Consider the following 16,300-nt stretch of genomic DNA (forward strand, 5'->3'; position numbering starts at 1 on the left):
AGGAACATATGACTGTGGACGTATGAATCAATGGGCATTACTAGGAAACATAGACAAGTATTTTCTAAGGTATATTAAACTCCAAGTTTCATAATTTTAAAATATCCAAGATCATCTGTAGTATGAACTTCATTTCTGTCAGGCTTTTGAAACACAAAGCAAAAAGAATGTAACTTGCTATTTGTGGGCAGGAATATACCCCTTTTGTAAGATGCCTCCATGCTCTTTGAGACAGAAGTCCTTTCCCACCTCACACCGCTCCACACATAACCAGCATTCTTTCAGATTAACACAAACCTTAAATAGGTACCATGCTGTCTTGGCAGAATCTAGATGAGAGAAACTTCAATATGCAAGAGTCTGCGGTTCATACAGATAAGATCAGAACAGAGACTCCAGGTACTAACCTGCTGAGGTGGGCCTCCAGAAACAGGGTAGTATTCAACCCTGTATCTATCCACGCTCTCAACAGGTGCAGTCCACGTCACTCTGAAAGAACGAGGTGTCACCTCAGAAGTCACCAGATTGGAGGGAGATGACAAACCACCTACAGCATTGAAACAAATAAAGGGAGATGCTCATTAATGACGATGGGAATGAAACTCAGAATAATACTCAAGTTCAACTGCTTTGAAAAAAATATTTGCTGCTGCTCTTTGGTGGTATTTCTGAAATGACGCCTCACATCACCAGAGGAGTCCTTACAACAGCAATGACAATGATAGCCCAGCACCACATTATTACATGGCTCTGTGGGCAGTAGCCTTCCTATCAGACCTATGCAAGTTCCCTCTCCTTCCTACCCAACCCCGAACACTAACATTTGATAGGGAGAACCCTCATCTTGAGGGGCTCCTTTTCCATGCTAAGCTTTGCTTCTGAGCTGTAAGCCAGCCAGATTTCACATTTCAACAGTGCAGTCCTGTTAAAACTCTTCCCGGGTTGAGTAACTGTCAGTCAGCCAGCGAAAAACCTTCCCGCCTGGCCCTCCACATAAGGGGAGACACATCAAACAACATATTTTCCATGTGCCTGACCCTGGGAAGAAGGCAGGCTTAGACAGCCACGTAATGCTTGTGGAGGCAAAACACAGTTGTTATCCCAGGTGGCCTGCACAGCTTCTTTAGGTCGGTAGCTGAAAAAGCAGATTGATTTGACAGTTCCCAGTCAGCAATGGAAATGAATTTTCAGGCCAAGGTATTAAACTGGGAGAGGATGAATTTGATTGAAAAGGAAGACGTACCTGGGCCTTTTACACTATTACACAGATTAATCGTTAAGTCATCAACAATATTAACGAGGAAGGAGAAATCAGCAACATTGTAAACATGGGTATCATCTGGATCTGTTGCAATCTGCTTCAACTCATTTTCATCCGCATTCTTAATACCTTAAAGACATGACACATAAACAAGACTTAAATGAAGTGTAATACAGCTAAGCCCCCTGCACCGAAACACATCGTTTCTATCGCATTCCAGGGAGTCAAGTGCATTACTACTGATCTATTATGTTTTAAAACTCATCTCTACATTCAATTTCTCTTCATACAACACTTACCAATCGCATAAAGTTCCACTCCCTCATCCCTGAGTCTCTTTGAAGGAGCCACTATATCATCTTGTGATTTGCCATCAGTGATGAGGACACCGATTTTGTGAGCTTTAGGCCTCAATCCGACTTCTGGTTTGAAATTGTCTTTTAGGATGAAACTCAAAGCCATTCCTAATGTGACATAAAGAGGCAATTGGTGAGTACTGTACACTATTACAAATATACCTTACTGGCAAACAAATATATTTCACCATAGCCATCACTGACCACATCACTCCCCTCTTTACATCCTTTCAAGGGCTGCCCATCATCTTCCACATCAAATTCAAGCTTCTCATCTTCCCCTACCAGGTCCTGCACCACCTCTGCCCTTGCCAACATCTCTGCTCCCCATTCTTCCTCCTCTCCCTTTTATAGCCTTCCCTCCTGCCAAAATCCCCACCACAGCACCCCTTTTTATCTCCACACTTGTTTTCATGCTGCCCCTTTTGCATTGAATTGCCTTCCCCTCTTTTCATAGGCCAAATTATTTCATCCATCATATTCCTTATCTACCCAAATTCTCCTCCATCAAATCCCTCCTTAAAACACACTCTGCTGAGAACCCTTTCCTTTGAATGATAACCTCAGCAAGATTTCCCCAACACCTCAAGCTTGTGCCATCACTTTCTGTATTATAATATGTCTGAACAGTCTTAGTCATGTCCAAACTAGACTGGAAGCACCTTTGGGCAGGGAATTTTTTTATGATGCACAGTGCTGAGCTCATTGATAATAATGACCAGATAATTTAAATATAGCTTAAGGAAAACTAAGGGAATGTAACATACCTGTTAGAGTATTGCCTCCTTTGTATGGTAAGTTGGCCACAGCATCTAGTAAACTCTGTTTGGAACCATAAGTATTTAGGTGCCATTCTGTCCTGGGATCTCCACTATACTGAGCAAGAGCTGAAAAAGCCATTATCACTCGGTTACTACATTGTTATGGAACAGTTATGAGCCCAGACCCCTTTTATACCTGCAAGACTTACCAATCTGCACTTTGTCACGACCAATATCAAAGACTTCAACAATACGAGCAATGAAGTTCCTGACTGTTTTAAAATTTGGTCTCCCGATACTCCATGAGCCATCCACCAGCAGCACAATATCAGCTTCTGCTCTGGTAATACACTCCAAGCCTGCCACACCAACCAGAAAAAAAACATGTTATCCATATTAATCCATGCAGGTACTTCATTTTCTTCTGCCCTCTTCTACACTACATGATATACACTGAATTGACTTACTGACTGAAACTTCTAGCATTATCCACTGATGCTCTGTGGCCTGTCAATACCAGCTATTGATCCACTATTCATGAATTATTTCATTGGTACAAGATTTATTAATTTCCTCATACACACATCCCTCCCAGAGGGACCTCTTCTGACATGTCAAAATTCTTGAACATGCTTTTCCTTACTATGATAGGCTTTACCTAGCTTGATCTTTATTAATGGAAAATACATTTATTTCAGATTCCTGAGGGAACAGAAGTTTAAGCTAATAACTAATCTGGCAGTAGCAATGCCCTATATTTTGAATGAACTAAAAGCTAAAATTAAAATATGTGAGCATTTTCAAATGATCCAGATTTACATTATTTTAGTCTAGAATCAGGGGCTAAACTAATGTCCTGTTTTCAATTATACACTGGAATAATTAGTATATATCATTAACATATTCAGATAAGCAACATCACTCAACTTGTAGAGAAATAAAATAAATTAATATAGATGGTGCAGAAGTTTGCACATGTAAAACAAGAAAGAGAGAACATAATTTAGAAGAAGATATGCAAACAAATACACAAGTCAAGAGATACAGAAATGACAAAAACAAACATTTATACAAAGCTGCATTGTTTTGAAAAGGAAGAAAGTTATCTCAGATACCCTCAGTTTACAAACTATGGAATAAAAATATGAAAAATTTCAGTTTCATCATATTAGAAATCACAGAATGTTTATACAAAGCAGAAAGATACAAGTATTTAAATGATCTTATTATCAGTCATTTGAAAAAAAAAAACACTTGTTCACTCTCTTTTCCGGGAGATTGAGTTACCAGCTGCAAATTTTCTGGCTTCTTGCCATCATAGCTTCTGGTCTTTATATGGAAGAAATCCCATTGAGAAAAATCAGCCAAACTCATCACAGTTGAAAGACATTGTGATTTCATCTATGTTCCACATAATTGATCCAATACTGTAGACTCCTAACTACTCGATGTACCTGAGGGTTTAAAAGCATGATCCTCTTCTGCATAGAAAATATAGATCTAGTCTTTAATCAGGACAATACAAATAGTTTGTGGAGTAGAATTTAAGTAAAATCTTGTTAGATCAAAACTGCATGCATATGTTCACCAATGAAGCTTCATGTACCTTTAACCAATTAAATTACTTTGGCTTTTACTTTTCTTCCAACTCCCATAATCCCACACCTGAAAGTTCTAGCAAAGGCACTATATCTTTCTTAATTTTTGTTATTTTAATAAATAGACAGGGTACCACTGCATACAGAATTTACTTTCCCAGCTACAAATTTCATTTTTCACAGTAACCATGATTTTAGTCCATGCATTACTAAAACAGCTTAGCTTACTGTATATTACATTGTAGGAAGGAATGGTAGCTGCAGTAACATAAACATAATAAATATGCCCGGTGCAATTATTTTTCTGCCAGAATTACTAGTTTCTCTCCCATTTCACTGGTAGCATCCTTTCTGCTGCTATGCCACCTTTCTCAATTTTACCCTCTAGTATTATAGAGAGTTTCTGGTCAAGGTCAGTAAATTCTCTTAGGCACTATATCTCAGGCATTCCATTTTTCTAGTTCCACATAGGTAAACACCTCTTCAAATCCAGCTAAATAACACCTGTAATTGCAAACAAACTAGGGTTTTCTGCCTACCTGTTGCAAAAAAAAAGGGAGCTGTGTACTTCAATTTTTGGCAATCCAAAAATAGTTTAAAACCTACTTACTGAAGCACATCATCAGCATTTTCTAACTGCTGTTGATAAACGTTATATAAACGAGTATTATTTTTCCATAACATGGTGCTCAAAGAGGGCATTGAATAAAAAAAAGTATCTTTACAAAGGCTAGGAAAAAAAGAATTTATGTTTGCCTGAATATCATCTTTGGCAGCCAAAAGTAGGTTTTTACCCAATTAATTTCTGAGAGACCTTTTACAGGGGTTAGGATAGACTTCTACAGTAGATACTCAGGGCCAAACCCTCTGTCCCTCTCTGCGGGGCATGCCAGGCCTGAAATGGAGAAGAAATGCCATGGTTCGCACAAGTACAGTAGGGTAAAGGGAAGCAGAGGTCCCTCACAAACATGTTTCTCAGTCCTTACACAAACTGGAGCTCAACTCCAGGCAGGGGCGCTGGAACAATTTGTATAGTGGGGGTGCTGAGAGCCATTGAACCAAACCATAAACCCTGTATATGATGGAAACCACTTCAAGCCTGGGGGTGCAGCAGCACCCATGACTCCAGGGGCATGGGGGAATGGTGGGCAATATGAGTCAATCCAGATACACAAGCCCATTACCACACACAGGGAGAGTAGCTGCCTTGACCATTACATGTATTGTTCCTCAGTCCTGTGCACAATACCCCAGGGATGAAATTCATCCCTGTGCAGACAGCAAACAAAAGGCCTATGCCCACTTATGACCTATTTTAAGGATGCTAAGTGGTGGATAGGCCCTGTCCTGGCTCTCTCTGCAGAGGTGTATTTCACTCTGTGTGCACAACTCACTTAGGAGGGCAGCATTCTCAGATCAAGCATTTGGCCCTGTATGAGTGAACATAGGCATGTATGGCTTCTAGATACAGTGAACTTGGCCTCAACTAATCAGCACTGCTTAACAGGAGTGACCTTTTAATAAAAGTGGAAGAGAACTGTACTCATGAATTTAGGCATACTTGAGGATACAGGTTTTACTATTCATCAAACCCTGTAAATAAATATTTGTTAGTTAAATGTATTGCAGCATCTTATGATAAAAGTGACAGGGAAATGCTAAACCTATCTGAAACATTAGAAAACAAAAGACAGATATTCCATTTGCCTCAATGTGATCAGGTTTACCTCCGGGTAAGAATGGTATCACAGTAGCATCTGAAAGGGTGGTCATTTCTTGGCCAACCAGTGGTGCACTCTCCCCTCCTTCAAATATTCCAAAAACATTTACCTTATAGGTAGTGCCTGCCCTACAATATTAAAAAAAATACATGGATATGTCAAATCAATTTGATCAGCTAAATGCTGATGTTTCACCAATAAATAAACTAGACCTTTTAACATGGATTTGATTGCTTTTTAGATATCTCACATGTGAAGCATTATCATAGTTTCTATACTGACTATTACTATATTATGTTATATGGTATAGTACATGTTCTAAATCCATATGTCTGTGTTTGCTTACATACCTCCTAACTTCAGTGAGAGTTTTCCTTAAGATAGTATCTGAGTGAGGAACTAAGGAATTGATGATTTGACCTTTCGTTACATTAAAGATAGCTACTCAGTTTTTTTCTATAGAGGAGAAGGTCTAGAAATGTAAAGCCCTGAGTCCTGTGCCTCAACTGATATAATGCGGTGTGATTCCATTGAAGCCAATGGAGCTCTCCCGCTTTATACCAGCTGAGTTTCTGGTTCCAGATCTGTAACTATATACCATAGTTTGTTCATTTGAGGTCAGATTTTTAATGGTGCCACTCTGAGCATGCCCAACTGACACACACAGGGCTGGTGCAACCCATTAGGTGACCGCACTAGCATTTGGGGGGCGGCATTTCGGGTCCTTCGGCAGTGGCCGGATCTTCGGCTGACCCAGGCGGCGGCGGCATTTAGGCGGAGGGAGCTGGGGCAGGGGGGCGCGGGGAGGGCCGCCTGCAACAAGTAAGGGAGGGGCGGCGGCACGCAGGGGAACTGCTCCCCACCCCAGCTCACCTCTGGTCCGTCTCCTCCCCCGAGCACACCGCCCCACTCTGCTTTTCTCCCTCCCAGGCTTGCAGCACCAAACAGCTGATTGGCGCTGCAAGCCTGGGAGGCGGGAGAAGTGGAGCAGCGACGGCGTGTTCGGGGAGGAGGCGGAGCAGAGGTGAGCTGGGATGGGGAGCTGCCGCACGGCTCCCCGGGCCGGGGGGAGCTGCCGCGGGGGGGGCGCCCCTTAGGGCGGAGAGCTGCCACAGGGCTGGGGGGGGTGGCGCGCAAGGTGGAAGTTTCGCCTAGGGTGCGAAACAGCCTTGCACCCTCCCTGGACACACATACAATTCCTGATGCTACCATGCAATTCCCAGTGCTCATGTAGTATGACATGCTCAGAATTGCATCTTTAAATCTCAGGGTCTTCCCCATAATGAACATAGAGCTCTATCCAGAACTGAACTAGACTGCTACAATTTTAGCTTCAAAATTCTTTAGAAAAAAGTTTGGACAACTCAATCTTCTCCTCTGCTCCTAGTATCAAGCATGCCATCTTGCTCTCTCACATGCCCCAGTGAGATCACAGGCAGAACATTGGAATCCATGCTTGCAGATGCCTTTCTGGGGTTGAATAACTATTCCCTGGAAGCCCATGGCCCTTAAAGGTTTTTCTTACTTATACTTGACTCTGTCCTACCTACCAGCCTCTTTATCATCGTGGCCCTAGTGCAGCCTTACCTACAATAGCATTAAAACTAAGGAAAAAGGGGTATCTTTGTGAAAAAATACATACTTTTTTCATAAACACATTGCTGTAAAGAAGGGATGGTAAAGCTATTCATAACCTGAGCCATTTTATTTCTAATAATTAAACTATTAACCCAAAATTAAAAAGAATTATTAGCCATACCTAAGCTCCTCCAATACAACTGTATTGTCATATGGCCCAACAATTAGTTCTCCAAGTCTATCTTCTCCTGTCGGATGGAAAGTTATTTTGTAACCTCTCACTTCCCCAGGGGCTGGCTCCCAAGTTACTCTGAAACTTGACATAGTGGAATCAGAAGTTTTCATGTTTCTGGGCGGTTTATACGGAGAGGCTGCCAGGATCGAAGGGGAAAAAAGCCATAATTTAGATCACTTATGTATATAAAAATATTAGTAAATATTACTGCAAAAAACCCATGTACAACTGCCGTCGGTTATTAATTGTTTGTGTATTTTTCAATTTAAAACAATATTTAAAAAGCACCTATTCCTGGCTCGCGCTGGATTTGCTTGGCATAATCACTAGTAATAAGCCATGAGTGGCAAGACCAGATGCTTCCTCTCAACCCAAAACCAGAAAATAAGAAAATTACCAACCAGACATTAAAACAAGCCCAACTGCCCTCACCCACAAATACCACCAGCCCTTCTCAGCCTCTTCGTCCTTAGGGGTAAAGATACAGGCCTTGCAGCATGTCCTGAAGGTCAAAAGATTCAGGCTATTTCACACCAAGGAGAGAAATAAATTCCAAAGTTGAAGCCCTTCATAAAAAATGCCCTGCCAGCAGTTCCCTCCTTTTGTACTCAGAAGGCAGTGTGGCAGGTCTCAAGCCATTTAGAGATTTACAGGTAAAACTTTACTCTCTATTTTGAAACTAACAGGCAGCCAGTTCAGATCAGAGCGCACTGGTGTCATGTGCTCCTGGTGAGAGACACTGCTTAGCAAACAAGTGGTTGATAGACATGGCAATTTCTTGCATAGTCCTTGAAAGACCTTATTGTATTAAGTTTACGTATTATTGTGGGCCAGGATTCTATGTAATCTCTCTAGGGGGAGATGGGGCAGATGTGAGACGAGAGAATTAAAAAATTATACTGAAAATGTGCCAGACAACTATGGACTTTGAGTAAGCATGAGATGGGTCCAAAGTGCAGGTGGTGGTACAAGGTGCTCACAATGACTCTAGTGCCCCAGTGAGCCACACTGGCAGCAACTGAAGCAGAGAAGTTGTAACATTTGTCTCTTTCAGATATTGCCTTACATCCGTGGAAGAACACAATTAAATCCAAATCCATTTGATTTTCTCTGCAAAGCACCAGACAATTGCCTTGCAAAAGGAAGCACTTTTATCAGAGTGAGGACAGATCAGATTAATGAGACTCTCCACTACTCAAAACAAATCCCCTTACCAAGGCTTTATGCATGATGTGTTGATTCTAAAGGGCTCTGAGAGAAAATATTGTTCCTTCAACAAACTTTCCCTAGCCAGAGTTCCATGGATAGCCCTCTAGTCACCTTCCCTCCTGTTTTAGCTACTGCAGATCATTGTAAACCATGGTCACCAATGAAGCCAAATCCTCATAAAACAATAGATGCAGTCCATCTTGATAACAGGAAGGCTAAGCGCACCCTGAAAGTAACCTTTTATGGCAACACTGAGTGACATGACGCCACACCGACCTATGTCAGAGTGAGACTGGATCGCACGCTAATCTTCCACGACCATCTGAAGAAGGGAGCTGCCAAGACAAAGACAAGGGTCAACCTGGTCCAGAAACTGGCAACCACAAGCTGGGGAGCATCAGCATCAGTGTCATGGACATCAGCGATGGCCCATGGGTATTCCGTACCTGAGTACTGTGCACCAGTATGGAGCAGAAGTAGCCATACTAGACTTGTTGATGTCCAACTCAACACTGCGGTGTGGTGCTCACTGGAACCCTCAAGTCAACTGCAACCCTTTGACTGCCAGTGCTGTCGCACATTGCTTCCCCCATCCATTTGCCATGATGCCACGAACCTTTGGGAATTCCAGAGGATCATGGGAAATGAACATCTTCCCATCCACTAGGGCCTAACAACATCCCTCACCACCGCTTGAAGTCATGTAAGCCCTTTTGGACCCATGCATTTAACCTTCAGTGATGCAACTTCAACCCTGATGAAGCTTGGAAAGCTGAATACAGTTCACAAGAAGTCACAAACACTTCGTGAAAGACCTGATGCAGAAGATCCCTGGCTTCAATCTCCCACAAAGCTCATGGGCAATCCTATACCACATCCGCACAAACCATGGCAGATGCAGATACTTGCTGCACAAATGGAAAATTAAAGATTCTCCAGATTCCAGGCGACTATGGTCACCTAGAACAGACCATGGAATATATAACAACTCAATGCCCAATTCGCAAATACTGAGGAGACATCACCGCAATACACTCTGCTACTTCAGATGAAATTATTTGGCGTAACCATTTAAATGTCAATGTATAGTTGTTGCTCTATATTTACATCAGCCATATGAAGAAGACCCATGAGGACAACGCCAAGGAATAAGTTCCCCAAAGGCCACTTCAAGAATTACAAAGACAAATTACAAAGTCCTAACAAACCATTGAGAAGTGTTCTGTTGAAGGAATAATATTCTCTCACAGAACTGTCCAGAAACACTTATTTTCCATTGACTTCTAAGGACCAGCCACCAGAACAGGTTTGCTGTTCTAACAAAAGTGGTATACCCCAATCTCAAATAGCAGGAGGCAATGATCAGGCCATGACACAGGTAAAATTTTCAACAATCCCAATTTCATGCCCATCCTGTAGCAATTTTTTGTTAATTCCTGTTCTTGGAGATCTGGCAGATAACGGATTAGCTAACACTTGATCTACTTACTGTACAATTGCTTTTCTACCCCCTACAATGAATACCTTTAATCATAAGATTTTTACTATTTATTCAAATTTAATTATATATAATACATACCTGTTGTTCCTTCTCCTTGCCTGTGTTTTCCTTCCCCAGATTTATACATTGGAATAACAGAAATGTTGTATTTGGTTAGAGGCTGAAGTCGTTTTAACACTGTAGTTGTGGAAGTAGCTGGTACTTTTGCAACCGCCTGCCTTCCTCCACTGACTGGTCGGTAAACTACACGATAGCTCACAACTTTCCCAGGTGCAGGCTGCCATGTAATTCTCATTGAATTCTCCGTCTCTTCGTCTACTCTCACCCTCCTGGCATTTGGTGACACTTTTCAATGTAAAAATATGGATAAATATTTATTTTGTCACATAAAAACATGCACAGATATGTCTACACATTCATTCAGCACTACGAATATCATCTGTGATTTGTCCTTCCATATTACAGCATATGGACAGGAGTTCATTTGCAGTTCTAAGAGCCCGCCATGAAAACTTTCTGATCCCGCTGGAGTAAATTAACACAACAGCGATGCTTAGATAACTATGCTTTCCATCACAGAGCAAAAAAATGAACAATTCATGTAACACAGTAATCCAGCATAACAGGGAGTTCTACATAAAAAAACATCATTTTTGGTAACCTATTGTTTAAATAATGAGTTCAGCACTTCCAAATGCTAGTGATAAAAGGCCAAATCCTGCAGACATGACTTGTTTGGTTTTTTGGGGGGAAGGAGGATTTTTTTATACAGGCAAAACTCCCTGTGAAGCCCAGTTTTTCAGACCAAAGAGGTTCAGATTGTTCTGATAAGGTACTGACAAGCATCCAAACTATTGAATGGTTATCTCCAAACAAATAGACCAGCCCAATCTTTTGTGAGTCTCCCACCTCTAATCTTAAGGCAGTAACAGTTCTGAAGAGTGTGGATGTCTTATAAAGCACTTCAGTTTCACTCTCCAGGCAGTAACACCCAGACTTCTTAAGTCACGTTCCTGCCTTGTAGCAAACACCATCAAATAAAAAACCTGAAGTGAAATGGAAGGCATGTCCAGTGCTGGCTGTCAGCTGGGCATGCCACCCTAGGTTTTTGCAATGCAGAGCCTTCTTGGCATGCCAGAGTCAGAGTCGGTTTTCACTTCACTGAGAGGTATGCCACAGAATGCTGAAATAACCTCTCTCAGCATTTGGAACTGGCCATAGAATCATAGAACCATAGGCTTAGAAGAGACTGCAAGGGTCATCTAGTCTTTTCATTCTGGTCTGTTCACTTTCAAACAGCTATAACATTAGGAAGATTAATACTATGTGGTGTTGGTCACATAAGAAAAATCTAGAACTGTGAGTAAGAGATGTAGCCAACTTCAAACCCACTCACCTGAGCCAGGGAGGAGGAAATCACAGGGCAGGAAAATTACTAACCCCAATGGAATGAACTCTGACTTTCCTCTCTACCCTGGTCACTTGTTCCTCCCGTCAGGGCCGGTTCCAGCTTTTTTGCCGCCCCAAGCACAACGAAAAGAAAAAAAATGCAATCGGCGACACTTCGGCAGCTGCTTTACTGCAGCCGCTTCATTCTTTGGCAGCAATTCAGCGGCCGGTCCTTCCCTCGGAGAGGGACCGAGGGACCCGCCTCCGAATTGCCACCGAAGACCTGGACATGCTGCCCCTTTCTGTTGGCCGCCCTGAGCTAGTGCCTGGAGCCAGCCCTGCCTCCTGTTTCTCCCCCAACAACCAGACCCTCCAACCCACAAAGCCCCAGGAACTATCCCCAGATTCTGCCACTCTCATTCACGTTGAACTCTAGCTTACTCTCTGAATAACCCCGTTAATTTCAATGGGACTCCTTGCAGAGTAGGGTACAATTTAACATGAATAAAAGTAGCTGAATCTGGTTCCATGAGATATAAATGACCTATGATTATAAATAATCATAGCTCAGAAAAAAAAGTGGGGGGATGGTACTTCATTGAGTTGAGATGGGCAAAGGTTTGGTTGGTTTTTTTTTAAGGAGAGGGGTTAATAAAAATTAAGGTCTAGTCTCTTGTCAATGTAAGTTGCATTAATAGGAGTATCAAGAGTTTGTGCGTGGGATAATAAGTGTCACAATATCCCAGGTCACAATTCAGGCTGTTCTTTTGGGTATGCTGTATTGCACTTACCTTCAGTAGTAGCCGCTCCTTCTAGAGGAGCTCCGTCTCCACTGTTATAAGAAGCAATGACTGAAATCTTATATTTAGTCTCTGGCTGTAAATTTTCCAGCTCAGTATTTATTACATTTCCAGGAACTGTGCTCTCCCCAGTCTGACCATCATAAAGCGATTTCCATACTATTCTATAACGACGAACTGCTCCTGGAGCTGCTGTCCAAGATAGTCCCATTGTAGTGTCAGTTATGTCTCTAATAAACAAATCACGAGGTGAGCCACGGTCTGCAAGAAAGGAAGACTATGAGAGGGACTATGACTAAGACACAGCTAGCAAATATTACAGCGAAATAGGAACAGAAAAATAAAATGCTCACAGAATAAAATTAAAATGTTCACAAGAACACCAGCTCAAATGAAATATAGTCATTCTTTTATGAGGAAGCTTAAGGCCCTTGTTCAGCAAAACACTTAAGACCATGGTTAACTTTAAATACATGAAGAACGAGGAGTACTTGTGGCACCTTAGAGACTAACACATTTATTTGAGCATAAGTTTTCATGGGCTAAAGCCCACTTTATCAAATGCATGCAGTGGAAAATACAGTAGGAAGATATATACACACACACAGAGAACATGAAAAAATGGGTGTTGCCATACCAACTCTAATGAGACTAATCGAATAAGGTGGGCTATTAGCAGGAGACAAAAAACATTTGTAGTGATAATGAGGATGGCCCATTTCAAACAGTTGACAAGAAGATGTGAGTAACAGTAGGGGGAAAATTAGCATGGGGAAATAGTTTAGTTTGTGTAATGACTCATCCACTCCCAGTCTTTATTCAAGCCTAATTTAATGGTGTCCATTTTGCAAATTAATTCCAGTTCTGCAGTTTCTCGTTGGAGTCTGTTTTTGAAGTTTTTTTGTTGAATAATTGCAACTTTTAGGTCTGTAATAGAGTGACCAGGGAGGTTGAAGTGTAAATTTGTTAGTCTCTAAGGTGCCACAAGTACTCCTCGTTCTTTTTGCTGATACAGACTAACACGGCTACAACTTTTAAATACATGAGCAATCTCAACCCTACTCAGCAAGACACTCGATCTTGAATACTTTGCTGAACAAGGATGAAATTACTTACATGCTTAAAATTAAGCATTAAAATTAAAATTAAGTATATGCTTCAGTGCTTTGTAGTTAATCTAGGTTAGCTTTATCTTCCAAACTAGCAATTATGCCTCACAATCCATCTTCATCCCAAAAGCTCAAGTAACTCATTTATAGGCAAATAATGAAACCTTGGGTAATTTTTTCCTGATGTTAAATCTGTGTGAAAAAATTCCTTCTAAATTTCTTGAGTCCTTCACCCTTTCTTTACTTGTTCATATCCCCTTATCCTTATATTTGACACTGCCCCCAAACAGCTATTCTCTCACTTCCTTCTATAAGTCTGTATACCGCAATGAGAAGTCTATTCCGCCACTGATGCAAGGGCATTTATGCATATAGGGTTTATTGGATTTACCAGAAATAAATCACTTTCCACTGATTGATTACTTTTTGTTTGCTTGTTTTTCAGGAAACATTATGGGTCCAACTGCAGTCAATGGAATTTACACCTATGTGACTTGGATCCCTGGCTCACCTAAAGCATCAGGTAGGATAATCAAGTCCTTCTATCATTCTAGTTGTTCTTTGTTGTATCTTTTCCATTTCCATAACATCTTTATTATAGTAATAGGTTAAGAACTGCACACAGGTTTTTCATAACATGCCCCTATTTAGGAAATGTCTGACATTGTTTTCAGCCCTTCTCTCTTTCCAGTGCCTGAGAATTATAGATTTGCCTGCTATCATTGCTACCAGCACCCATCTTAATGGTGTGAGAATATACCTGTCAACTGCCCCCTATTTATTTACAACTAATTTGTCATGTATTTGCAACATAAAGTATAGTAATTGTAGACTGGAGGCACTATCTTTTCTGTACTAAGTTTTGCCAGACTCCTGTTGTATTGTTCTTCATAGCTGGTTGTCCTCACATTTCTTGGAGTGCACTAAACAGCTCCTTAGTCTGTATAATCAAGAAGATGTAAGCTAGAAGTCTGATGCTCACTTTAATACACCAGTTTCATGCCCATATAACTCTGTTGACTTTAATAGAGCTCACTGGTTTAAAATTAATGAAACAGCCTGGAGGATTAGGTCTATGGAGTTTGCTGTGTTCAATGTGACATCTGGGTACAGTTATTAATGTGAGCTAAAATATGCTACTGGAATGGCTAGAGCCCTAGTTTTTTTTTTTTTTCTTTATGCAATGGCAAAGTTGTAGCTATAAACAAAAATCCCTATACACACAGATGCAGCGCCTACTTTGACGTGTACTCTGTGGAATTCCTTACTGATCTCCCAAAGGCCTTCCTGCATTGAGCAAGGCTGCAATGGCTCCCCTGAATAGCTGCTTAGCAAGAGGTTCCCCCAAAACGATCTCTGTTCTAGGCTTAAGCAGTGAGGAGGGCCTTGAACCAGCCCTCTGCACCACAGGTAAGCTTTACCCACAGTGACAAGTACCCACTAATATATTTGAGATTGACCAGAGCCATAGTACCAGAATCAAACCTCTTTGAATGCGGGGGAAGTTTCAACCCTAATCCAACCTCCACAGAGCAGGCTCATCTTTGCAAATACTATCAGGCGAGAAGTTTATAATTGTGAGCTGATTTCAGTGCAGAACTATGCCTGGAAGGGTTTTCAGATTGGTCCCAATTTATATACCATGGTTTAATCTTGCTAGGCATCTGTCTATATTTAAACTCTGATCCGACACACGCAATCCCATTGGATATCAGAGAGGTAGCCGTGTTAGTCTGTATCCACAAAAACAACGAGGAGTGCGGTGGCACCTTAAAGACTAACAGATTTATTTGGGCATAAACTTTCGTGGGTAAAAAACACACTTCTTCAGATGCATGGAGGGAGCTTAATCCCATTGGAGTTGGTAGGACTACTTGTATAAAGGCTGAAGGTTTGAATGATATTGTTGTAGCAATAATCAATGGATTAAATAAACATGATCTCCCATTAATTCTCAATCAATGAAAGAATAATTCCATTTTGGTTTATTGATGAAAGGACACAGTTGCTGGGATTTTATTAAAATGTTCTTAGTGGCTGTATCTTTAATAAACAGAATACATTTGTACAATATTATTTTTCTAAACCTAACCCATTGCTAGTATGTGATCCAGACAAGGATCCCTCAGATATCTCATCACCTTTCTCTGGAGACAACTGTTTTTTTCATCCAAACTTAAACACAAATTCCTTCAATCCTTCTAGCCTGCCACTCTAAATATGACACGCACACAGAGGCACTCTTGATTTCAAAAACAACATTTTAAGATCCAGCTTTTTGTTACAGTTGAATTATTTATTGTCATAAGGAAAAATAACTCACTACTGCATCTTTCAGTGTAACTTTACCCTGGTATGCTAAAAGAGCCAGATTCATCCTGATATACACTCCATGCAAACTCACTGATTTCAGTCCATTAAGTCAGGGTAGAATTTGGACCCCAAAGAGTAATTTTCCTGGAAGACTGAAAAAAGATTTGTCTTCAAAAGTAAATTACACCAATTTTCTGTCTACTCTAAAGTTTCTGCTCCCAACCCTTGGCTTTTTCATTCAATAAAAAAATCTGAATATAATCCAAATGGAAATATTATGGAAAACCCAATATGATAGAATGCACAGATGTTTCACAATACAAACCTCTCTTTCCATATTTTAATGTAATATAAATATACAAGTCACTTTATATTGACTACTTCAAATCAAGTCTCTGCCACAACATGATTTCAATATTAAACTATCTGCTACCACAGCACAATTCTCAGCAAATAACACTGGGACAGT

General features: G+C 40.9%; 1 protein-coding gene across 1 annotated transcript in view; it reads right to left on the minus strand.

Annotated features, from left to right (window-relative positions):
- COL12A1 (collagen type XII alpha 1 chain) overlaps positions 1-16,300 on the minus strand; it is a 137,400-nt gene that overhangs the window by 72,969 nt on the left and 48,131 nt on the right. The window contains 9 exon segments of the mRNA XM_065588059.1: positions 408-547; positions 1,244-1,390; positions 1,561-1,725; positions 2,385-2,504; positions 2,588-2,737; positions 5,704-5,825; positions 7,457-7,646; positions 10,299-10,565; positions 12,401-12,670. Coding sequence (XP_065444131.1) covers positions 408-547; positions 1,244-1,390; positions 1,561-1,725; positions 2,385-2,504; positions 2,588-2,737; positions 5,704-5,825; positions 7,457-7,646; positions 10,299-10,565; positions 12,401-12,670 — 1,571 coding nt within the window.

The sequence above is a fragment of the Chrysemys picta genome, chromosome 3, assembly GCF_011386835.1.
Source record: "Chrysemys picta bellii isolate R12L10 chromosome 3, ASM1138683v2, whole genome shotgun sequence".
In the NCBI taxonomy this organism is placed as follows: Eukaryota; Metazoa; Chordata; order Testudines; family Emydidae; genus Chrysemys; species Chrysemys picta.